The sequence below is a fragment of the Anthonomus grandis genome, chromosome 16 (assembly GCF_022605725.1).
Source record: "Anthonomus grandis grandis chromosome 16, icAntGran1.3, whole genome shotgun sequence".
Taxonomy (NCBI): domain Eukaryota; kingdom Metazoa; phylum Arthropoda; class Insecta; order Coleoptera; family Curculionidae; genus Anthonomus; species Anthonomus grandis.
In genome coordinates, this window is record NC_065561.1 from 14,333,108 (window position 1) to 14,359,755 (window position 26,648).

The window sequence follows — 26,648 nt, forward strand, 5'->3', positions numbered from 1 at the left end:
AAAAGGGTACTTTCATTTGAAAAAATTAAGTTGATGGTCGACATTTATTTTTAAGCAACCCTATATATACAAACTGTATCTACGAAAAAGCCTAACTTGAAATTAAAATCGACGGGTGCAAGTGTTTTTGCAAAAAACCTATCGTTTAATTTTAAATGAATTTATACTCACCTTTTGAGACGTATATTAAAGATAGCACAGGATATATTTAATAATATTTCAAGTAATACTAATAAAAATATTAGTTTGATTTGTTTTTTAAATTCGGTAAAACTTGATTTTGAAAAATGCTACTTTTAATAATTTTTAAAAATATTCAAAATTTCAAATAAAACACCGGTTTTAGTTTAGTAAATATTAACCACCCTGAAGATTGATTGACATGATACTAAATATAATTTTTTCTTTAAAATACATTCTTACTTATGAAACGAGGTCCAACAAAAAAAAAATGTTTGCATAAAAATATAAATATTAACATCTTGTAATGACATCATCATATAAATGACAAATATATAAATTTTAAATCCTATAAAAAAATACTGCCTGAGATTATTAATTGTTTGTGGATTTGTCGTAATATCTAAATAAACATATAACAATATTAATATGGTAAGTTGCAAGCTTTTTCAATAGTTATTAGGAATAAGGCTTTCAATTAGATTAATTGTGACTTTACACTGATAAGTAATGTTACTTAACCCTTTTACTCCTGTAAAGACACATCCAGGATAACAATTTAAAAACTTGAAATTGCCATATATGAGGAATTAACAGCTAAATAAAAAAACGATGAAAACAGTTTTCATAATATAAGGGGGGAACAAAAACAAGCATATTATCTCACCCTTATCTGCAACCCATTAAACAGGGTAAGATACAGCCCTATAAAGTCTTAAATACAAAAGAATGTCGAAAAAAAATCAACCGAAATTATGCTATTATAAATAATATTTTCCCTATATACATATAAACCTAAATACATCAAATACCAAATTTCAATCAAGTCAGAATGCTAATGTTAAACTCTTTGACAGGTAACTCTGGATCTACTTAACCTAGAATCATGAAATAACAGAATCAATCCAGTTTAAAAAAATGCAACCGATTCTCCTTCCTTTAATATTCTACACTTCTATGTCTAGGAATGTTGCGGTACTATTTCTTTGCTTCAGTTCTATTTATGTCATCCAAGGCGTGCAATATTATCAATGGTACTATGGTGGGGACATAATAAAACGTAAATAAAAATTCTGGGTCAGTTTGCAATTAATTCAATTTTATCAACTCGTCAAGCAGCTGTAGCAACTGGATTATCTCGTGAATCAATAAGAAATTTCATGATTTTTATATCTTTAAACTGCAAATACTGCAAGACCTTTGTGACGAAGATCTGGAGAGAAGAATCCAGTTTTGTGAAATATTGACAATTGGAATCACTGCAGAACCTTGACTAGTTAAAAATATTTGCTTCAGTGATGACAAGAACCTACACATATTTAGAGAAGGGCATACTCAGTACCCTCAGAAAATTAATGTTTACGCTGGTATATTGGGATATCGACCCATTATTTATATCAGAAAATTTAAATGGCGACATGTATGCCATATGTTACAGAGGTCTATCAAACCACTAATACTGCGGGCATTAGAAAATCAAAGGAACGTGCACGGAAATTTATCTTTAGAAGAATGCTTATGTACTACAATTCCAACAAGATGGAGCATCTCCTCATTATGTAGTTTCAGTTAGATAACGGTTGGATGATCATTATCGTAACCAGTAAATTGAAAAAGATTGAATGGCCACCTAGATCTTTGGATCTAACACCTATTGACTTTTTGTGGGATGACCTAAAATCTGTGTAAATCACTCCAGTAAAAAATAGTTCAGGGATGCCATGCTATATTCAGAGAAATATTTGTAAATATACAGAAAGGCTTTATTATTATCTTTAAAATAAGAAAAATCATTTTCAACATTTAATTAAATAATAATAAGAAATTCAAAATAGTCTTTTATGTTTATTGGTTTCCTTGATAAACAGAAAACATTTTTCTGAAATGTGGATTTTTATGGTATAATTGGAAAGCATTTTTCAAGAGCTTTAAGATGATGTATCACTCGACCCTTCTTTCAATTTAAAATATTAGGGCTGTTTCTCACCCTGTACAAGGGATTGCAGATAAGGGTGAGATAATATGCTTGTTTTTGTTCCTCCTTCGTTTTATAGAAAATGTGTTCAGCGTTTTTTTTTTCAGATTTTCATTCCTTATACATGGCCATTTCAAGTTTTTAAATTGTTGCCCTATATACGGGGTGTCCCGGTTCATGTGGGAAATCTCTCGGATCCAGGAAGAACATCGAAAAATAATACCGAACGTTCCTATAAAAAAAATTCCTACAGGCTTTCTTTACGAAGATACAGCCTACTAAAGGACGCTTATAGAAATTGGTTTTTCATAAATTACTTTTAAACTACCCGGTAGAATTTAATAAAAATTTTAGGTGATGAACACAATTAGGGACCTCTTAAAATGACATCCTTAAAATACATTTACCTTGTTTACTTTACCAGGGGCGGACTAGGTTGTACACTTTAATGCGTATATTTTTAACATCCTGTATGTTAAAGTCTAAAAAAAATAAATTTGGATACCTTGAACCCTAGGCTAAAAAAAAGGTATACTTGTTCATTATCGATAAAATGAACCGTTTTGGAGAAAAAAAATAAACGAGCCAATGTTTTTTTTTATTTTTTTTAAAATAAAAGAAAGAAGATAGGTACAAAAAAAAGAGATAGGTACGTCAGTTATTCAAAGACCAGAAAATTTCATATTTTCACCCTGTATGTGGTGTTAAAAATATACGCATTAAAGTGTACAACCTAGTCCACCCCTGGTAAAGTAAATAAGGTAAATGTATTTTAAGGATGTCATTTTAAGAGGTGTTCACCCTAATAGTGTTCATCACCTAAAATTTTTATTAAATTCTACTGGGTAGTTTAAAAGTAATTTATGAAAAACCAATTTCCAGCAGCGTCCGTTAGGTATTATTTTTCGATGTTCTACCTGAATCCGAGAGATTTCCCACATGAACCGGGACACCCTGTATATATCCCAGCAGCTTTCCGTAAATTGTTAATTTGGTTTCACGAGTTGAAGTACTGTGCGGAAAACTTCGATAAAACTAAGAGAAACAGTTAAGTCCAAGACATCGCGATGACAGCATATAAGATCAAAAGTTTCTTCCATTATCTGTATCTAGGTTAGACTGATAATGATTCTTTTGATGATGAGCACAATAACATGAGAAATTCTAAAGAAGATGAAAATATTGATGGGGAAAATCAATAAGATGTGGGTGATAAATTAATCTTGTGATCATGAAAATGTTGTTTCTAGAAGAACTATTCCTTCTTAAATAAAACTTATTATTCAGTGTGATCCATATCGTGGTAAAACTGAATTAAATTGCTTTTTAAAGGTCATTTCAAGAAGTCTCTTGCTTTATACATCCTAATGCTGCAATCAAAAACTGGAGATTCATGAAAAATCTACAAAGAATAAAAAAAATATTCTACACAGCAATTATTCTAGTAGCTGATGTCTGTTTTATAATGTATTATAATAGAGTATCAACTCAAATAATTCGTCGCTTGATAACGAGGGAATAAAAAAGTCTATATTAAGGAATAGTTATTAATTATTACTTTTATTAAAATTGTATTCTAACGAAGCTAAAAAAACCATGAAATAAACCATTAAAAATATGGACAAAATACTATCGTGTTCCTTTTCTCAGAAAAAAATTACTTAACGTTTCAGAACTAAAACTCGATTTTTTGTGATCTGTCAAAAGTATTTTACTATATCTGCTGCAGTATTCTGCTGAGGAAACTTTATATCCTCTACTATACAGGGGTTATATCCTCCTATTTTCTTCTTATCTATAAAATTGATAGTAGCAAGTATTTGTGGGGACTGAGTGCTCTGATTTCCATCCTATCTTACTAAAAGTTCCGCAAAGATCTCCTAGTTTTAGGGCATATACTTTTTCTCCTGTACATAACTGATTTTACCAATCTTGATGTTCAGAAAATTTACTTTTTGCACTTTGATTTGAGTTCAACTTGCTGGTACTAAACCTTCAAAAAATTGACAAATCAATAACGAAATTTTAAGGGTAGATCAGCCATAAAAGAACACAACCCACTTATGCCAATGAATTTAAAATAAGGACTCGGACTCTAAGGACGAGGTACATTTATGAAATATTCAAGAAAAGTTAGTCAAGAAATATTTTTTAAGTCAAGAAGTATTATTATCCATTGTACGTAGATTGTTTTACACCATATCATATCTTAGTTAAACTGTTGAGATAAATGTGTTCCGTCAAAAAACCCTGGTGAGACATCAATGTCCAATCATTTTCCATAAAGAACCGTTTAAAGAAAAAATTAAAATAGGTATGCCAAATACCAAAGCAATATATAATATTGAAAAAGGAAACCCGGATTAAAAGGGTTAAGCAAATATTAATTATAATAAACAACATATCTCTTTGCATTAAAATAATTTTTTTCAAATTAAACTCAAATATAGGTCAGTATATACAGAATAATTATAAACGTTAAAAGTTAATTAATGAAAAGCGTTAATAAAAGTGACATAATTAAATCTACCATCATGGGCATTGGTAACCCAAGCCTAAACCACATTTCTTACCCAAAATATTTAATTTATTTAATATATCAAATCACGACATATAATATAATACACAACACTCATACAGAAATCTCTTGAATTTGGACGCGTTTTTTCATGGTACCAGGCGTAGTGGGTACCCCGTGGGATCTTAAAATTCCCGGTTGGTTGTACGCAGACGCAGGCGGTTGCCCTTTAGGGGGAGGCGGCGGTTCGGGAATCGTTGGACTTGTCCCGCAGGATTGCGATTGTTGTTCTGGATTGCCGGAGGTTGATGCTGTCACGTCTGGTGGAAGAGCATAGGAGCTACCTACAAAAATGTTAATGTTGAGTTTAAAAAATTAATTAAATAATCAACCCCTACTTAGAAAAACTGTTCAGTAACATCACTTACAAAATCTCAGTTTTTTCTACAGCTTAACAATCTTAGCAATCAACAGTGAAAAAAAGCGTTGTCCTTATTGTTTAACCAGTAAAACCCATAAAAATAGATTCAAAAATAACAGTACTCCTTGGTTTAATAAAGATCTACATAATCTTGGAAAAAACTGACCTTAAAAGGAATTATTATTATTACAAAAGTCATAAAAAATTCCAAATAGTAGTTCTTAAAGGAGTGGTAGAAACAGAGAATAAATTGAAAACTAGAATTGAAGAGGCAAAAAAAAGATTTCTACTTAAGTCAATTGCAAATCTCGCTAAATGATAGTAAAGAACTGTGATGCTCCCTAAATTGTATCGTTCATAATAAATCTACAAAAAATATACGAACCACCATACCCGAACTTGAATATTAAAATACGATACACACTAGCGTTTAAGATATATCCATTGAATTAAATCAACCCTTTGCCGAGATGGTTCGATGTTAATATGCTTTAAGTCACGGGTTTTTACCAAAAATTCTTTGACCTTGAAGATCCATTAGATAGTGGAATTATGTCACTAACAAGTGTTACAGTTGTTATTAAACCTACAAGTAATTCAGCTGGTGGAAGCGACAAAATAAATGTAAATACTATTAGGAAATTTAAAGACTCTTTTGCGTCACTTTTGAGCACCCTATGCAACTTCTCCATTGCCATAAGGTTAGTCGCTAGTTAAATAAAAATGACTAGAATTATTTCAAAAAAAATCCAAATTTTTAAAAAAATATTTTTTCTTCTCAAAATCATAAACAAAATTTAAAAAACTCTGAAACAGGTGTCTATCCAAATTGTCCAGGGAATATGATATTGTGTACACATTTTTATTATGGTATCTTGGCATTTTTTGAGCTTTGACCATTGTGTCGAGAATTAGAAAAAAAAATTTTTCAAAATCTTGAACGAATTTGGAATAATGCTAAAATAGGTGTCCAATTAAATTGTGCAGAAAATATGAAGAAAAGATTTTTAAATTGGCATCTAATCAATTTTTTGAGTTATGAACATTGTGTCGAGTAACTAGAAAAAAAAATCATTATTTTCAGCAAATTTTTTTTTCCCAAAACCTTGGAAAATCCAGGAAAAGTGAGTACAAATTTTTAAAATGGCATCTAGTTAATTTTTTTTATTAGGAACATTGTGTCAAATAATTAGGCAAATAAATCAAAATTTTCAAAAAAAAATATTTTTTTTTTTCAAAATCTTGTACGAATTTGGAAAAACGCTGCAATACGTGTCCAACTAAATTGTCCAAGAAATATGTATACAAATTTTCAAACTGGCATCTGGTCAATTTTTTGGGTTATGTGTAGTGTCGAATAACTAGAAAAAAAATCAATATTTTCAAAAAATATTTTTTTTCTCAATTTCTTGTACGAATTTAAAAAAACGCGCTAAGACAAGTGTGTTCAACCAAATTGTCCCGAAAGAATGTGTATAAATTTTTAAAATGGCCATCTGGTCAATTTTTTGAGCTGTGAACATTGTGTCGAATAACTAGAAAAAAAATCAATATTTTCAAAAAATATTTTTTTTCTCAATTTCTTGTACGAATTTAAAAAAACACTAAAATAGGTTTCCAACCAAATTATGATATATGAGGGTGCTCAGACAAGGTTTTAAGGATTGACTGCTTGAAATTTTAACATTAATTTGTACAGTAATCGTGATAGCGAATCTCACAATTATTACAAGCAATTTTTTCCATACTTGGTATATTCGTGCTATAAATATGAATCTCTTTACCGAAATGAGATGGTAAATCCCAATCTATATGGCTAAACACCTGCAATCGTTGAGAGTCTCAATATAGCTAGTTTTTTACTCCATACACTTTGAATTATATTCAATATATGATGACCTACTAGTAACTTTTTTAAAAACCCCTAGTTTTTTTACTGACACACTTTCATATTTCAATATTAAAATCCCTTTAGCTACATCTGCATAGACTTTCAGTTCGTTTCTTGAGACATTTTTATATACAAATTACGACGATCCATTGGTAACTTTTACAAACCCCTACTTTATTTATTCATACACCTTCATATTTAAGGGTACATGTTAAGTATAAAGGAAAAACTCTTTAATGTCCGGACTATTCCGCATAGATCAAAGAAAATAGATTATTTTATATGGGAACAATATTGTTTCCTTCCTGAGATTACTCCAGCTTTCAAAATCGAGTGTCCTTTAGTCTATTATTGACTTATTTATTTTTAGACCTTTTGATAAACATCTTCTGATACTTCAAAGCCTTGCACTAGCCTAAATTGTTTTACTACTATGGTATTAAATTCTTTTGGGCCTAGTGTATCATTTTCAAATATTTATTGTCTTCTGGGACACACAGTGCCTCATAAACGCAGATTATTTATGTATCCAATAGTTTATAGTTTCTTGCTAAGTTAGGTCTGTATTGTACAAACGCATGCTGTTAAGACGTCTAGAGACTATCTGAATGTTGGAAGGTCTCCTATTTTTCGGCTTACTTTTTGTGTAATACTTTTTGGTATCCCCAATGCAGATTCTGATCTAGTAAAGAGATTAGCAGTTCTTTTTACAGCTTTTTTATTTCTTGATATACTGGGTATGAGTTCCGGTACCAACATAACTTCTTCATTGTTACCGTTAATTATTTTTCTTGTTCCAGTAGGCAGTTCTATACACGGTTTGATTTAATCCTGTAGTTAGCAAGTACTTTGATGCCTGCCTGGTCAGATATTATTAGGTCAGCGCGTTATTAAAGGATTAAATTATCTTTTAAGTACGCTGAGAGCTCTTCCCAGCAATTGAGGGTCATCTGAACCAATCTATGACTCCCTCTTTTGGATATTGCTATTCTAGATAATTTGAGAGTTCTATTGCAGAGATTTGAGCTATTTGGAGAGCTTGGAAAGATCTTTTAAGTACTTTAAGAGCTCTTCCTAGCATTTGAAAATAATCTGAATCAATCTATTACTCTCTCTTTCAGATTTTGCTATTCTAGTGCTTTCCATGTTTGTCTATCTAGGGCAGTTTGGAGCCAGTTTCTCCCTGCTATTCGTTGGATGTCGTCATGCCCGCCACCGCGTTGGTGGTCTTCCCGCATTTCTTTTTGTGGCTCTTGGGCGCCATTGCATGATTTTGTTAGTCCATCTAGATGGGTCTTGCATTGCAACGTGACCTGCCCATCTCCATTTTAGTTCGGCTACTCTTCTCATAACATCCGTTACCTTTGTCCTTCTTCGAGTCTCATCGTTTCTAATGTGGTCTCTTAAGCTAGCGCTCCATGGCTCTCTGGGTTGTTCTGAGTCTTTCTGCGCTCCTCTTTGTCAGTGTCATCGTCTCGAGTACATACGTTGTAACGGGTAATATGCAAGCCTTGTAGACTTTCCGCTTAAGATTAATTGGGATGCTTTGGGATTTTAAAATGTATCCTAGTCTTCCGAATGCTGCCCAGCTAAGTCTTGTTCTCCGGGATATTTCGGCTATTTGGTTTTGTTTTCCCAGTCTGACAGCGTGGCCCAAGTATATGTATTCCTCGACGTTTTCGAGACCGTGGCCTTCTATAGTTATTACTGTTGGTTCGTTGGTCATTATTTTGGTTTTGTTTAGATTCATCTTGAGTCCGATTTGTTTTGATGTTTCTTGCAGTTCTTCCAACATATCTTTTAGTTCGTTGATGTCATCGCTAATGACAACAATATCATCGGCAAATCGAAGGTGACTAGATAATCTGAGAGTCTTATTATAGAGATTTGAGCTATTTGGAGAGCCTGGAATGATCTTCTAAGTACTCTGAGCGCCCTTCTAGGCAAATAAGGGTAATCTGTGTTAAACTACCACTCTCCCTTTTGGATCTTGCTATTTAAGATGATATGAGAGTCTTATTACAGTGATCTAAGTCACTTGAAGGTCCTGGGGAATATTTTGAAAGCTATTCCAGGCAACTGAGGGTGATCTAAATCAATCTACGACTCGAATTTTTGGATCTTACTATTCTAGATAATTTGAGAGTCTTATTATAGAGATCTAAGCTACTTGGAGAGCCTATATGATGATCGCGATTATAAGCTCTGCTAATATTTTTTTCTTGCACATTTACAAATAATAAGAAATATCTCTGATTCGTCTGTGACTAGATCAGATACCCACCTGTCGTTCTACTCGTCTCTGCTTGGATATACAATAAATAAATAATGAATCGGAGTTATATATGTGATCTCAATGTTTATTTTCACAGATTGTCCGATTCTTTAATATTCTGTCACATCGAGTTGAGTGTTGTTATATCTCATCCGCTATAGTCTCAGTCTGGCTTTAGTTTAAATAAGACGGCAACAATACCATAACCCTATTTTATTAAAGAAAATAGCTCACACTAAATACAAACGAACTTGTTTTAAGGATTAAATGAAATTTGCAATGTAATGTGGGGCACCAACGTTATCAGAGATATATTCAGAGGGTGGATGTATTTGGATTAATGCTACACCGAACTGTTTTTGAAAGCACGTTGGTTATTTTAAAGAAGAAAGTCATTAAGTTGCTGGGACTTTGGGAGTCTTTGGGAATCAAATGGTTAACCAAACTCCATATATCTGAACAAGATTTGAAAGGACCCTTCTGATAAAATCGGAAATTGGTTTACCGATTATTTTTCGACAGTCAATATTGCTAATATTGTAATATCTTTGTCAAAGGAAATATAAAGGCAGTTTTTAGATGAACACTCGGTTATTTGTTTACATGGTATAATATTTTCTTTGAGTTTACCATTGATATATTTAAAATTTTTCCAATCTATTTGTGGAATACTAAGAGACGTGCTTTGATACACCTATTTTCAAAAGTGGCCACAACGGCAATATGGAGAACTATGGCAAAATTTTCATATCTCACTTAGTCCTGCTGAGGGACTAAGTGAGATGTTTAATTGAAGGCATGTTAAAGAGGGTGGTGCTATTTGAAATTCTATAGTTGTCGTGAATCACCTTGTGGCTAAGAATATGGTAGTTCATTAACCCTTATGTGAATTATTGAATCGTTTTTCTAACTTTTCTATTTCGCTAGAAATTTGCATTGAAACTTTTTTAAATAACAGCAATGCAGTGTCCATATTATGATATCGACGGTATTCAGAAAGGGTTTTAGGAATTTACTGTTTGAAAATTTACCATCAATTTGTACAGGGATTGTGATTAGGAGTCTCACAATTTATATAAGCTTGTTGTGGACAAACCAAATATTCAAATACTTTAATATAGGAGAGGGGATTGTGATGCTTCGCATTTAGTCTAAATTTTATGGTTGGTTGCCAAACTACAAATGGAACCCTTTGTGTATTCAGAATTATTCTACATAATATGATATGAACAACTTTTTGCCAGATGTGTCACTTGTACGACGAGTGTGATTTCAGGTTCTCATATAGGGATTTCAGAAATCTTGCTACGTATATTTAACGAAATTTTTTCATAGGAAAAGGTACATAAGTTTTTTTTATACAAGCCTGTCCAATTTCAACTTATAACAGGCATTAAATTAACTTAAAAAATATCCAGTTTCTCTAAACGAAATAAGAGTTGACCTAATTTTTTTTACGGTCGGTAGGGCCAACAAATCAAACGACGGCAATCTAAAAATTCTGATTTAAGCTGACAGTTAGGCGATTAAAAGCCGCTGATCCGGCAAGTAATGGGCAAGTATAAACAGAAAATTCCCAAAAATATATTACCTACACTTTCAACTCCCCGGAGCGGAAGCAGCTCAGTCGTCTGGACCTCAGCCAACCGAAATTCTGGCTGCATGCATGAAAACATCGCTGTATTTTCGAGAGACTTGACTTGCATTTTTTCGACTTGCTGTTTAAATAGGCCTTATTGCAAAAGTTTACTGTGTTTGAAAAAAATAGATTACTTTAAAAGTGTTCGAGGTGTCACTTGTGATTGCTATTTGTTATTAAGCCATAGACGTAGTTCAGTCTAATTATTCTCCAAAGTAAGGATCCTACATGTCTTTAACCTAATTACATTTTCTTGCATTCGACTACGTTTTTAAAATCACGTTGACTTGTTGCGACCTACTTACATTTAGAATATGACTGGGTATTTCTGAATTAGATTATTTGTAAATTAAATGTAACTTTTTGTCTCTATTTTCTGGACTACTGAGTCTTTTGAACTTACTCTGAACCATATTTAATTTAACAGACACGCAGCATAAGCCATCTCTTTTTTTGTAAAATTAAATATGCCTAACTTAACTGAAGGAAAATTTAATATCTTTAAAAGCGCAATTTTTGAATGTTCAGGACCAATGAACGGTAAAAACCATTGACGTCAAAGATTACGCCTATTAGACCTTATTATATTATATTACTCTAGATTGTGGACAGAAAGGATTGTAGTTCATATTAGTGTACTTCAAGGCTCAGAATATTAAACTTTTTAGTTATGTCTTTTAATACTATAATAAATAAATTTTCTTTTCCAGGCTCTCCTGCCTTCCAAGGAGTTCTTCTCTAGAACCTATAGATCCTTTTTCCTTAACCCTCCTTAATCGATTGTTTAAAAGATCATGTACAAATTAACTCATACAATACTTCTACTTCTAATAAAATCCTCTTTAAAATATTACTTTATCCTAGCTTTCCAGACTATTTATTATACCAAATTCTCTGGAAAAACATTTTTACTGATAAATTTTAATATTTTATCTTTTTTGTATGGTGAACATTTGATTTGCTTACACGCCTTCAGATTCTTCTGAGATTTTTCTTAATTTATGATGATGTTAGAGAAGATCACTTGGAAAGAAGTACTAATGGATTATCAATTATTATAAGCCTCAAAATTCGTTTCTATCCAACCTTTCTATATTATTTAGTATTCGAAATTCTCTGGAAAGATAGTTAGATTATTAAAATTCAATTTTAATTCTCATTCTCCGCACTTCTCAGCCTCTCAGTATTCTTCCTATTTAACTTTTTATATATTTTAGGGTCAACTGTAATAAGTAATGAAGCCTCTGCGCTAAATTTTTTTTTTGATTGCTGTATAACATGTGCTAAGTTTGTAAGTGTGTATTTCGATTGCCATTATCAAAAAGGGTTTGAAGATAAATACCAATATACAATAATTTCAGTTTAAACCGTTCATCAGCAAGAATTGGCTAGACTACAATTCTCATCCACGTTAATATTTCGGTTACAGAAGAGTGTCTATTAAAGCAATGATTGTTAAATTTACCTACCAGTACCTACGAGAACCAAAGATCTTGCAAGTTCTGTACTCTGTTAAAAAAAAAAAAAAAAAAAAAAAAAAACACGTTAATTACACGTTATTTTATTGTAGTTTATTGGAGTTTAATTTTTAATTTAGGTTATTTTACCACCTCACCCTCAGCTAACCTTATTTTTAGAGCAATTTAATTATTCATTTAATAAAAAACTGATATCAATAGTCTTTAAAAATTCGACAGACTATTCACTGTGCAAGAAAACTAAATAAAATGAGAATTGGTCATATTATCCTGTTTAATATTTATTTATCAAGTCAATTAAAACTCTCATTACCCTCACATCTTTTTGCTGGTGGCGGTGACGAATTAAACTCCTGAAGAGGCAGTTCAGTCATCTGCACTTCCGTCGAAGAAATTTTGTCACCACTTGTATAGTCAACCACAAAGTTTGGCATTGAGTCCCTTTTAAAACTACTTGTCCTCGACATCGTATGGTATGGACTTTTGTTACAGTTATATTGCTGCCGCTCATAGGCTTTTTGATCATAGGTTTCACCGGATGAAGTACTGCAGCTTCCTGTGAACCAAAAAATTTATGCACGTTTAGATACTTAATTGATACATTTTACCTTGCTCGACCATTTCCTCTTTTTGCTTCTTTTTACACTTTCCTCTGCCTCTCTGATGGTATATGCCAGCAAAAATAAAAATATTTAGCAGCAGCAAAAAGCAACCAACGGCAATGGTAACCGTGAGGGCGGTCGTGTAAGACTGGTAGTGACTTGAGGCAAGTTTTCTGGAAAATTCATTCAATAAGATCAAATAAATTCAGAAAATTTTTTTTACCTGAGCAGATTATTTGGATTTTTGGTTTGCATGATAATAGTAGTGTTAGGTGGGCATTCAGTGGTAGTAGCTTGTAAAGCAGTATCAGATTTTGGAGGCGGTGGAGTGGGTAGCGAGGTAGTGCTAGTCGGTTTGGTTACTGATGGTGGTCCTGGATTGGCGTACTGGACGTAGCTTGGTCGCTCTTTTAGTTGAGGACGTACAGAACCTGAAAATAAAAATAACTGTAGAGTACTTGCTATAGTAAATTTTTGTTGACCATCATGGAATCGCAGGCAAGATAGTTAATGTTAACCTCTCTGTTCAATGATTAACTGCTTTGGACAGTTAAATCAATTGCCTAGAAGAACATATTTCTTTCTTCTAGGCAGTTAAGTGCTCTTAAACATTGGACAGAGATGAAAATGCATTTGATTACTTGACACACAGAGAGAGAGAGAAAGAGACTCTAAATCAGCTGCTTGGGAGACAAATCGTAATTGACTAATCGGAATTGAGTAGACCTCAGCCAAACAAAATTCTGGCTGCATGCATCGAAACATCGCTGTATTTGCAAGAGAGACTTGACTTGCATTTTTTTTGGTTTGCTGTTCAAATTAGCATTATTAAAAAAGTTTGTTTTTTAAGGAGGAGGTTTTTAGTATAGAAAATTATCTTTCTAACAAAGTTTATTTAAGGATTCTCGAATATCTGGATCATGAGATATCAACCAAAAAACTCTGGGCCTGACGTCTCAAGCTAGCTCTGACGTCAGACAAAATTCAAACAGCCTTATCTTAATAGCCAAGAATCCCAATGCAGTTTTTCATGTCTTTTTGGATAGGTATTGAAGTAGCCAACAATTTTTCATAACCTATTAATTGACCTAATATTAATAGTAATAGAGTTATAGAAAATGTTTGGCTTTTATCTTCTCTTAATAAAGCGTTTGAGTTTGAATTTCAAATATTTCGCTTGGTATGAGATTTAGAGATAAAAAAGTTAAATAAATATTATAGTAAAGAAAATTATCTTTTTAATAAAGTTTATTTGAAGATTCGCGAATGTCTGGATCATGAGACATCAACCAAAAACTCTGGGCCTGACGTCTCAAGCTAGCTATGACGTCAGCCAAAATTCAAACAGCGTTATCTTAATGAGCCAAAGATAACGAAATTTTTTATATCTCCTTCGATGGATATTAAAGTAACCAACAATTTTTGATAACACATTAATTACGCTAAAATTAATATTAATAGAGTTATAGAAGATTTTTGGCTTTTATCTTCTCTTGATGAAGGCTCTGAATTTCAAAGTCAAATATCTCGCTTGGTTTGGTGTTTAGAAATAAACTAAGTTATATAAATTTTGTAATATAAAACATTATCTTTCCAACAAAGTTTATTTGAGGATCCTCAAATGTCTGGATCACGAGATATTAACTAAAAACCCTGACCTTGGCATCTTAAGCTAGTACTGACGTCAGCTAAAATTCAAACAGCCATAGCTCAAAAGCAAAAAATTCCAACAAAATTTTTTATGCTTCCCTGGGTTGGCAATGAATTATCTTATAATCCATTATAAATTGGTTAAGCTAAAATTAATATTAATAGAGTTATAGAAGATATTTGGCTTTTATCCTCTTTTAATAGAGCTCCTGAGTTTGAAAATCAAATATCCTACTTCGTAAGGGATTTAGAGAAAAAGCAAATTTATTAATGGATATTTTCCTAATAAGTGTTATTTTAAAATTCTCGAATGTCTGGATCATGAGATATCAATCGAAAATTCGAAATTCCTTTAGTATTTAAGTTAAATGGATTTAATCATTGAACAGAAAGAGAAAGGAGAGTAAGACACTAAATTAACTGCCCGGGAGAATACTTTTATTTCTTCCAAGCAGTTGAGTGTATTCAATCATTGGACAGAGATGAAAATGCATTTGATTAAATGGCAGAGAGAGAAAAAAACTCTTAGTCAGCTGCTTGGGAGACAAATTGTATTTCTTCCAGGTAGTTTAATGTATTTATTCATTGAAAAGAGAGAGAAAAGAGAGGAAAGGGGTGTAAGAGATTAAATCAACTGCCTGGGAGACTATTTTTATTCCTTCCAGGCTGTTGAATTTATCCAATCATTGAATAGAGAGAGAAAGAGAGAGAAAGGAAAGTAAGACACTCAATCAACTGCCCGGAAGAATATTTTTATTCCTTCCAAGCAGTTGAGTGTATTCAATCATTAGACAGAGATGAAACTGCACCTGATTACATGACAGAGAGAGAAAGATTTTCTAAATCAGCTGTTTAGGAGGCAAATTATATTTCTTTCAGGTAGTTGACTGTATTCGTTCATTGAACAGAGAGAGAAAAGAGAGGAAAGGGGTATAAGAGATTAAATCAACTGTCTGGGAGACTATTTTTATTCCTTCCAAGCAGTTGAGTGTATTCAATCATTGGACAGAGATGAAACTGCATCTGATTACATGACAGAGAGAGAAAGATTTTCTAAATCAGCTGCTGAGGAGGCAAATTATATTTCTTGCAGGTAGTTGACTGTATTCATTCATTGAAGAGAGAGAAAGGAGAGGAAGGGGAAATAAGAGATTAAATCAACTGCCCGGGAGAATATCTTTATTCCTTTCAAGCAGTTGAGTGTATTCAATCATTGAACAGAGATGAAACTGCACCTGATTACATGACAGAGAGAGAAAGATTTTCTCAATCAGCTGCATAGAAGGAAAATTATATTTCTTTCTGGTAGTTGACTGTATTCGTTTATTGAACAGAGAGAGAAAGGAGAGGAAAGGGGAGTAAGAGATTAAATCAACTGCCCGGGAGAATATCTTTATTCCTTTCAAGTAGTTGAGTGTATTCAATCATTGGACAGAGATGAAACTGCACCTGATTACATAACAGAGAGAGAAAGGAGAGGAAAGGAGAGTATGAGATTAAATGAACTACCTGGGAAAATATTTTTATTCTTTCCAAGCAGTTGAGTGCTCTCAATCATTGGATAGAAATGAAAGTGCATTTGACTACCTGACACAGAGAGAGAAAGCGACTCTAAATCAAATGCTTGGAAGACAAATTGCATTTTTCCTAGGCAGTTGAATATATTCAATCATTGAATATAGAGAGACTCTAAATCATTTGCCTGGACGAATATTTTTATTTCTTATTAAGTAATTTTTTGAGGAGATTTCTCGTTCTAATTTTCTACCCATTTAGTCTGATTTTCTGTCACTATTCTCCAATGGAAAATTTGAATTAAAAAAATTAGATAATTCACAAATTTTAATAGAGAAAACCCTTTAAAGCATTTTTTTCTATTTGTCTGGGCAACTTTTCAAAAAGCAAATTGGTCACATGATTGCTGTTGTACAAAAATTATATATTTTTAGCTCAATACACCCTCAAGTCATTTTAATTGGATCAAATGTATTCTGAAGGATTTAATTCTTATTAATTTTTAATGGTATTTTAGGGCTTAAAAACATTTAGGGTCAATTGAATCCCGAAGATCATTATCGAAGCTGTGGAGCGTTTTGCTACACTATACATTCAAGGGGTAAATATTGTTACATTCCAATTCATTAATATTATCCAATAACCGACATATTTACCTCAACTTTCACTTAATAAACACATTAAAATCTGATGAGTATAAAAATGTTTTCAGATCTTCCAATGAACTTACAACAGATGAGTGATTCTCTACACATTGCCTATGATAATATATCTCAAGATTCCATAGATCCTCTCATTAATCATTAATCATGCATGGGGAACCGCAGGATGTATTAACTGCAAAGTGTGAGTAGAATAGTAGAATCTACATTAAGTAGCGCTATTGCTGATTACCAGTATCAGTTAACTAACATGGTGGTCACAGAAACATAATTAAACATCACTTTTGAGTATTTTTTAAGAGGCTTTCTCTGTCTAGAAAAAAATGGCATTTTGAGATCGAATAAAAATGCCACATTTTTGGGTAAAATAATTTTTTTAAATTAATATAAAAATACTCATAGTATCGGTTGTCCCTAAAGTAAACGACCCTATACTTCTTATGTACGAATAGCATTTTATGGCTTTAATTGTCTTCTAATTCTTGCAATTTATATTTATTATAATTACTACTACAGTATATTTCCCTTGCTTTCAAAATCTGCTATCCAATGCTGCTCACCTGGTAAAACAATTTTTTTTTCCAGGTTTAATCCTCTATATGATTTATTCTCATCGAGGTTAACCAATACGCAAACAACCAATTATTTTTGAATAAATAATTACCCCGCATTAAGCTGACCGACCTCAACAGGGATTAATCTAAATATTCCGAATGAAGCAAATATAAATTCTAAAATATCCGAATATTTTGTAGGCTAAAATTTCCATGCTAAATTTATTCCTTGCTGACCCGAATACGCCACGGATATATTTTCGTTTAATATAAATCCGACGTGGAAGGATCAGTAAATTCGAATATAAATTTTTTTAAATGGACGTAAAAATTTATATGAACTTACCATCATAATACTTATCATCTTCCTCTTGAAAATGATGATGCCTCATAGAAATGTCATCACTCTCTCCAGGTCTGTGAAGTTGTGGTATCAAGTTAAGCCATAACGACATCTTATGTCCCCTATAGTGATCTTTCCGTTCTGGATAGTTACCTTAAAATAATAAATGATTAAAACTGTTCGCACTAAAAAAAAAAACGGTTTACTTTTTGTAACCCTAAACCAGATTCGCCGTACGTTTCCATTAGTCAAAACAGACTTTCTAAAAGTGAAAGAGGGGCTTTTACAGAAGTCACAGATTACAATGATTAATGGAAACCAGGCAATAGGAAAATACTTTCTCTTCTCTTTATAAAAAGAGCCTTTTTCAGAATACAATGGCAATCATAAATCGATACCTCTTTTTACGGTCGTTCTAGCCAGGCCCGCAATTGGATTAGCTAAGCAAACTGGAAACTTGATAATCCCTATTTTTCTGGAAATCTTTTTTAATCCCGACGTGGCTTAGTGGCTTTAAAGAGACAAGCATGTTTTTGTCATATGAAGCTTTTTGTTCTTGTGATCAGTGAAATTGTATATTTATGAATTAAAATGTTTTGCGTCATTTCATTGAGTATCGATAAAAAATTAAAAAACTAGAAAAATTATTTAATTGAATTTAATTAAATTTAAATACCTCGAATTAAAATAAGGTTTAAATTTATTTCAGACCCAAATAATTCAATGATAATTCTACACTTTGGACCTTCGTCTATGGATCTATTTTTGCATGAAAAATTGAGAAAATTACATTTATTTCATAAAACTTACAAGCACTAAACAAGATATTAAGAAAATTTGATGAAGATTGTAGGTAATCCTTCGTCAAATTTAAAATTCTTTTTTTTTAATGAGTTTCGTGCCTTTGGAGTCATTTTAGAGTTTATTCCAGATATTGTTTACAGATAAATTAATGATAATCTTATATTTTGGACTTCTGTCTGGAGGTATGCATCTACTTTTTTAAAACAAAAAATAGGAATTGTTTACAGATGATACAGCGATAATTTTTGTTTAAAAACTTACAAACACTGAAAGAGATATTAAAAAAATATTCCACACGTTGGGCGCCAATTTTCCTCTCACTCTGAAATTAAAAATTGAGAAGTCAACAACTTCAAAATTTTCCTCTCTTATGCCCTTGGTCTTTTAAAATAATTTTTTAATTTTATTTTAGGAATTTGGAATAAATTTTTGTTTTATTTTAGGTTTTTAATGCTATATCTTCTTTTAGTTTACAGATTTTTTGTATTCTATTCCAGGCATTAAAAATTATTCTCCATTTTATTCCAGGCTCTTTCAGCCATTCCTTCTTGAAATTTTATTTGATTTTAATGTGAATACTATGCTTTTGAAGTAATTTTCAAGTTTATTCCAGACACTTTTTCCAAATAAGTTAATTATAATCCTATGCTCTGGGCCTGTTTTCCAAAAAAAAAGCGAAAGAAGTTTGACTCGCTTGCATATGATAAAACGATAATTTATTTCACAAACTGTACAAATATTAAAAAGGATATAAAAGAATTACCCACATGTTGGGCGCCAATTTTACCTTCGAGCCAAAATTTTGAATTAAGAGACCGAAGCTAAAACCTGGAATTTTCATATCTCTTTTGCTCGAAAATCACACGGACTTCTACTGTAAATATCATTTATAATTAAATTCAAAATTTTGTCTTGTTAAGCCCTTGAGCTTTTAAAATATACTTTTTAATGTATTTCAGGAATTTGCACTAATTTCCTATTTTATTCCAAGTTTTTAAAACCATATATTCCTGAAGTTTAAAGATATATCTATTTCAGATGTCTTTGGATTAATTTTTTATATTTATTCCAGCCACTTGTACTCATTCTACATGTTGTTCCCGGTTTATGACGCTATATCTTTCTAAAATTTTTATTGATTTTTAGGCTTTTAGAATAATTTTCACTCCTTGGACCCTTGTCCGGATCTATTTTTCCTAAGGCAAAATGACGTTGTTTGCAGATGATACAACAAAATTTAAAAATAATTAATTATTATAATTAATAATTAATTAATAAATAATTTATTTTACAAAACGTACAAACATACCCACATGTTGGTCGCCAACTTTACCTTAAAGCCGAAATTTAATATTAAAAAACCAAAGCTAAAACTACTCTACTCTACTCAAAAATCATACCAATTTCAGTAATGTATCCCAGGAACTTGGACCCATTTTTCAAGTTTTTAAAGCCATATTTTCCTGAAGTTAAAGATATAAATTTCAGACCTTTTAATTAATTTTTATTTTTATTACAGGCATTTCAACTCATATTCTGGACCTTTGTCTGGATATATGGATCTATTTTTATATAAAATAAATTACAAAACTAACTTATTTGCAGATAATTTAACACAACGATAATTTATTTCACAAAATTTACAAACAGAAAAAGATTTGTAAAAAATTCACCCACACGTTGGGCGCCAACTTTCCTCTTATTTCAAGCTTTGATTTATATTTTATTCCAGGTTTTAAAGCCCGGAATAAAACACAATTTTTCATTTTATTCTAGGCATTTAACTTATTATCAATTTCTTTTGTGTCAAACTTTTAAAGTCATTTAAAGCCATTTTAAGATCCTTTCTGGGATAATATTAAAAACTACTTTATGTTTCTTTCAGAGAAACTTTATAGATAAATTAGTGATATTCCTATGACTTTGTTGTCTGTGTTTGTTTTTTCATTAAAAAGAAAAAAATAATACGACGACAATTTATTTTAACAACCTTTAAAGGCATAGCCAGATATGGGTAGATTTTAAAACAAATTCTTTAATTAGACGTTTCGCCTAATTAAACGTAATTAGTGAAGAAATTGTCCATACTTGCAGTGGAGTCGTAGATTAAGGTAAAATGAAAATCCTTCAGTCTCTTTCCACTTATTTATTAAACTTTTAGTTAGCTTATATATTATTTTAAACCTTTTACCCCCTGATGAGTAACACCACTGTATCCGAAACATGTAGGAAATTTTAAGCTAACTAAATGTTTAATAAATAAGTGGAGGGAGACTGAAGGATTTTCATTTTACCTTAAACGTAATTAGATCATTAATATTATATTTGAGGACAATAAACAAATTATTGGAATTTTTTAAGATATTTCGGTGCCAGGTCAAAAAATACCACCCTCCGCACCCACGTTGGGTGCCAATTTTTTTCCTCAATTCAAGGCAAAACCTCAAATTTTCAATTTGCTCATGCTCGGAAACTACACGAATTTCCACTGTGGATAACATTTTTAATAATATTCAAAATTTGCTCTTCTTGTGTCCTTGGGCTTTTAAAGTAAATTTTTTATATATTCTATGCGTTTGGCCTTATTTTCCATTTTATTTCAGGTTATTCTTCCAGGAATTTAAAAATATTTTATATACATTTTAAGCATTTGGATAAATTTTTAATTTTATTTCAGCAACTTAGACTTTTTAAATTTACTTTAAAAAATTTACTTAGGTTGGATTGGGTTGTGTTTGACTTCAACCTGATATCATACGTTTGGTGGGGTTTATTTGGGTTGGATGGGATCAGGTTGGAGACCCGCCGGTCCTTACCACTTTTGAATTTTACATATCAAGTGCAGGATCTTTACTCTTTAAAAATATAATTAATATACATAGTTTAAATAGAGTAAAAATTTCTATATTTTTGTATTAATAATATGAACATCGCAAAGAAAAGAAAAATTCACTTTTTTACCAAAACCTCCTTGAATTTTGTCAAGTACGTCAACTTTAGCATTGCAATGTTTTAAAAATGACATTTAGAAAAAGTGAAAAATATTCAATGTATTATGTTTCTCCCTAGGTGGCATACACATTTCTTTCTCTTAGATATATGTTTTCATACATAATTTCTAGGTAAAACAATATGCTACTATACTCACGATAAAAAAGCAATTTGCCAATTATGGCTCTACTAGTTAACTTTCAGAGAGGGTGGCGATAAGAAAAAAATATGCAAAACCTCAAACTTGCTTTATATTCCATTAATATGTTAAATAAATTTGCCGTCAATCACAAGCTTCTTCTCGTTAATATTTTCATGTTTCACCAGATTAAAATTAAAAAATATCCATTTCGTCGCGCTGAAATCGATGACGCCACCCAAGTCGAGTGACGACGCGACTACGGCAAGTTTGAAGTCGAAAAAGTCGAGCAAAAAGTTGGATAAAAAATATGCTTTTAAAAGGCAAGCTCTAGGGTGATTAATAGATCAAGGTACCGGCAGCAGGAAAACGCTTTTTCCGGCATATAATTAAAATCCTTTTCCATACTGACGTTGCGAATTGATTGATTTTATTTTAAAGGCGACTGAAACTTTATAATGTAGTGTTAAAGCGTAGTGAGTAATAGTTTTCGGTTTAAAAGGAGCTTATTGGAAAAAAAGTTCCATTAACCGAGTGAGCATTATTTTAAATTAGCCCAGTCAAAAATGTCAGTTTCCTGTAACACTTTTGTGATAGATTTTTGCAGAGCTTTTGCAAGCTGGAGAGAATTCATTACAAGGAATGTATAAAAACTTTGAAAATGCTCAGACTTTTTTTGGTGTCTATACTTAAATTTGGCAAAAACTAAAAACTAGCCTTAAAGTCTTTACTTCTGGACATATCTAGCCAACATTTCAATCTTATATTATTACAATCTCCTACGCAATTATTATTTACAGTAAAATTAAAATGCTTTCCTTGAGTGGATTATATTTATTTTTATTAATGTAATCAACAACAATATAAATCTCCTATAAACCTAATATCATTCATTTTAAGTACGAAATACATACGTACATATATGCATAATCAAAAAGGACACGATTCTTGATTTGTAAAGCTTCAGTATTAAAAGAGAAATAAATGTTATTTTGCTGAGTAGAAGATCAATAATCTTGATTTTCATTAATTCGTTCTGTAACAGACTTCTTAATGGTAAATGTATATGTCGATTGTAAATACATTTACCATTTACAGGGCCATCATAAAATATTACTGGCCAAATTAGACTTTGATGACTGAGTTATAAAATAATTTGCCTATTTGCCTGAATTAGTGAGATCAGATCTATAATCTGAAGTGCTTTGTTAAAAATGTAATAATAAAGAATTTATTACTCTCTATTAATAAAAAAAATGAGTTTAGTATAATAGGCATAAAAATACAATAAAAGAATAAAAGGCAATTTTAGCTTCCTTTCTTTTCATAAGAAAAGGTTGTTGAAGCCTAAAGTTAAAGAAATTCGTAAATTAAAAAAATTATTATTTGTTTGACACTGTCTTTTTTATATAGAAAAATATAAAAGCATGTTTATTAAAACTAAGTTAGAAGCCTATTATGGCAATTTTGGCAACTGCGAATATAAATAAGTACAAATGGAGACGAATTGTGTTGCAACCTTCAGATAACAATTTTAATTTTATTTGTCAGACTACACGGATAGTGTAAAACTCTTACCTCTGTATTTATTTAAAGTTAAGATAATTAAATATGAATAAGACTTTCTAAATATTTGTTTATTCTGGACAGGCGTAGTTAAGATATACTGCCGCCGAATGTTTAGATTATGAACATTTGTGCGAAATCTGATTATATTTTAAAGGTAAGAAAGATATTTAAATTTAATTATTTTATTAAATAAACAGAGAGAGTGCAAAAGGCGTCTCCTAGCCATAGTAAACCATCCCAATTCTCTTAATTTGTAGGAGAGAGGCATCGTACTCCAAATACCAGACGTAAACAAGATGTTTACATCCTTTGAGTTCTTTCTACATCCACAGAGTCCAGAAAGGAAATAAAAACGACGTCCGCATAATTAAAATTTGACAAGATAATAGAGTCTCGCATAAAAAGCTTTTATTTTTGAAGTACGTGCTTCTTAAACACATATTCTTTAAATTTTAATTTATTATCCAAAATAAGTCCTTAGTTTTTAACAGAATTTTTTAAGGCAATATTTTCATTCCCCAAATTAGTTTTTAAATTTTCGAATGACGTATTCGGGCTTTAAGGTTCAATTTAAAATTGCTGCTTTGAGGCCCACGTTAGGCGTTGAATTATAATTAAAAATATTGGACATAAAAGTCCGGAAGTTAAAAGTTTTCCTGTTTTCATCAGAACTTTTCTGTTTTCGTTTCAAGAAATTTATTTTAAATTTCCTGGATACTGACTGTATACGAGATATCGGCGAAAAATGAAATACCTTGTTTTTTTCATCTAAAATTATTTAAAACTTTTCCAATTTTTTACGAACATATCCACTTACTGCCACATTATTTAGGACATTATTCCAGATCGAATGAGCTGTAGTTCGTATCCTTATTTATTTGTAACTACTTTGGCACTTTCGTTTTTATTTCTTTAAACATTATTTGTCTCGGATATTTTGTTTATTATAATGCTTATGTCTGTGAAACGTGCAGGTAATTTTCACCAAATTCTAAAATATTATAAGATTTATTTATTTTTGTAATTTTTTGACCGGTAAATAAAAACGTTTTTTAATTAAATATATTTAATTTTTTAATGCATTAATTCTTTAATATAACATTTTTATACAGAATGAACTTACATTTTAAAAGAAAATTGTTTCAGGAACTGACTTTTGAATAACTATTTAATTATTGTTATTGTAATAACCATTATTCAACGTAATTATGAACTAATGCATAATAAATAAAAAGATATTTTTTTAATTGATTGTTACATCAACCCAATATTTGGCACAATTTATCTGTATTTTCTATCTTATATTTTAAATAAATTGGCACTAAATTCGATTCCTCTACTACTGCTAACTTCCCTTTAAATACGTTCTGACTTCTCTTTAAGTGGATTCTCCAAATATTCACTTACTTCGGATTAAATACTTTTTAAAAACTATTCATACACAAAAATATTTTCTCTAATCTTCATTTATTGAGCTCCTAAATACTTAAAGCAAATGTAAGAAAAACTAAGCGATAAAAGAACGATTTTAAAACGAGGTTTAAGAAAACGAGAACACTGACTTCTGTAAAAGCAATTTTACTGAAAACTACCAATAGATAGTGCTCTGGATGGCAGTTATACGGCGTTATCGGTCTGCAAGGTACATAAAAATCTACAATATAATATTATTATTTTTAAAGATCGCAAGATTGTTTTAAAAAAATAGGAAATACTAGGTTTAAAATTGAACTACCATTAAACAATTTGCCTTACCCATTTCCAAATAAAACTGGTTAATTGTATCATATGTGTCCCAATAAGGCAGTCTCGGTATATCATTTTCAGACTGTGGCGTTGTTTTACTGTCGGTAGGAAAGGCGTTTGGCAAAGCTCCTCCATTTGGGTCCCTAAACAAAGTAAATATTTTTTATTATCGTATATTGTGTTGTAATAAATATGTGAATATCATTTTAGGTTAAAATTAAATAGGCTTTACTGATTTAATAGGTAAAAAGAACTGAAGTTAATTCCTACTTTTACTGCTGTGTCGCATAGAAGTTTAGTATTATTTTTATTGAAATTAATAACCATTAATGAAATTTGTGTTGTGTATTAGTACAAAACTATTTAACTATATACTTAAACGCAATGAGTCTGAACTAAGTAACGAATCATCTACGCAGATTCCAAAACTAAGACAGCTGTGTCCTGTGATGTACACTTTCGAGATAGATACAGATTATACCAAGTAATCATAAAATAGAAATATATGCTATACATATTCTAGACAGACCGTTCTTATGCCAGCTGTCGATTTCCTAGCCAAATATCAAAAATTTAATCAAAAAATACTCTTATTCACATGTTTGCAATTTGTTTAAAGAGCTTCTAAGCTGCTCGAAGAAATCAGAGATAATTCACGATTTGTCTCTAACTAAAAAGAAACTTCCGCCTGGCAACAAGTATCCTCACTGATCACTGCAAGTCCAATGAAACTAAGCACTATGGTGCATGTAACTTTTTTACATGATTGTCGTGCTCTCTCTTCAATATGTGGCAGAATTCTCAGTGTATCTGTATTTGTTGGACTAAACGATGAGCTAGCTATTCATCTCCTCAACAGAGGCGCGTAATTGGCCTATAGATACAGAATGATTTTCATACTTAACATGAGATGATATGATAGAATATGGGATGCTCTGGTACCTAACAGTAGTGACGATGCAATGAAGGACCAAAATACATATTTGGTTACAACTTTCGTATTTAGGTTAAAACAATTTGTAATATACTCATCTGGATTCTTTCTTTATTGCATTTTTACTCGCAGAGATGTTTTGCCGATCATCGTGTTATTAATTTTAATTAATTTTTGTATAGAAATATTTTGTAGTAACATACGTTAGCAAAATGATTAATTGTGCATAAGCTGTTAATTTAAATTATTCTTCAGTTTATCCATAATCTCGAATAGATTTCAAGCAGACTTATCGTGCTTATCCCAATATACAGGTGGTGTCACAAAAGTGGCGTGCAAAAGAAAGGAGGAAATAGAGAAGGTCATTTGCAATCAAAACAACTGTATATATTATTATCCGATTGTTGATGCTTTAAAAGTTATTACCGTTTTCTTTTAATAAAAATCATAATTTATTTGCTTATTATTTGGTACGAGTTCCTCGTTTCATAAATATAATTTCAATGCGTAATTTTTCGTTTCATTAGTAAAAAAAAAATATTTCGCGATATATCCAATTGTATCAAAAAATTTAACAACTATTAAGAAAAGTTACTTAATTAATGAAGATTTTCATACGGTGAAATACTTTCAGATAAATAATACTAGTCTACTTTGATTGAAATTTTTATTAGGCTTTAATTGTTTTTTAACAAAATCCACTGATTTCATTACATAATGTAAAAAAGGGATTTCATTGCTGCTAAAAATCATAATAAATGT

The 26,648-nt window shown here is 31.1% G+C and overlaps 1 protein-coding gene across 3 annotated transcripts in view; it reads right to left on the reverse strand.

The window, feature by feature from the left end:
• Window positions 1–3,105: 3,105 nt before the first annotated feature.
• Window positions 3,106–26,648, reverse strand: part of LOC126745631 (neuroligin-1-like) — a 490,464-nt gene continuing 466,921 nt past the window's right edge. For 2 of the 3 annotated variants that reach the window (XM_050453561.1, XM_050453563.1), the window contains 6 exons: window positions 24,962–25,095; window positions 17,707–17,856; window positions 13,203–13,410; window positions 12,986–13,152; window positions 12,691–12,933; window positions 3,106–5,017 (listed from right to left, as the gene is read on the reverse strand). In XM_050453561.1, the coding sequence (XP_050309518.1) occupies window positions 4,788–5,017; window positions 12,691–12,933; window positions 12,986–13,152; window positions 13,203–13,410; window positions 17,707–17,856; window positions 24,962–25,095 (1,132 nt within the window). In that variant the 3' untranslated portion in view covers window positions 3,106–4,787. The remainder of the gene's footprint in view (window positions 5,018–12,690; window positions 12,934–12,985; window positions 13,153–13,202; window positions 13,411–17,706; window positions 17,857–24,961; window positions 25,096–26,648) is intronic. The other variant, XM_050453562.1, reaches the window with a different exon arrangement.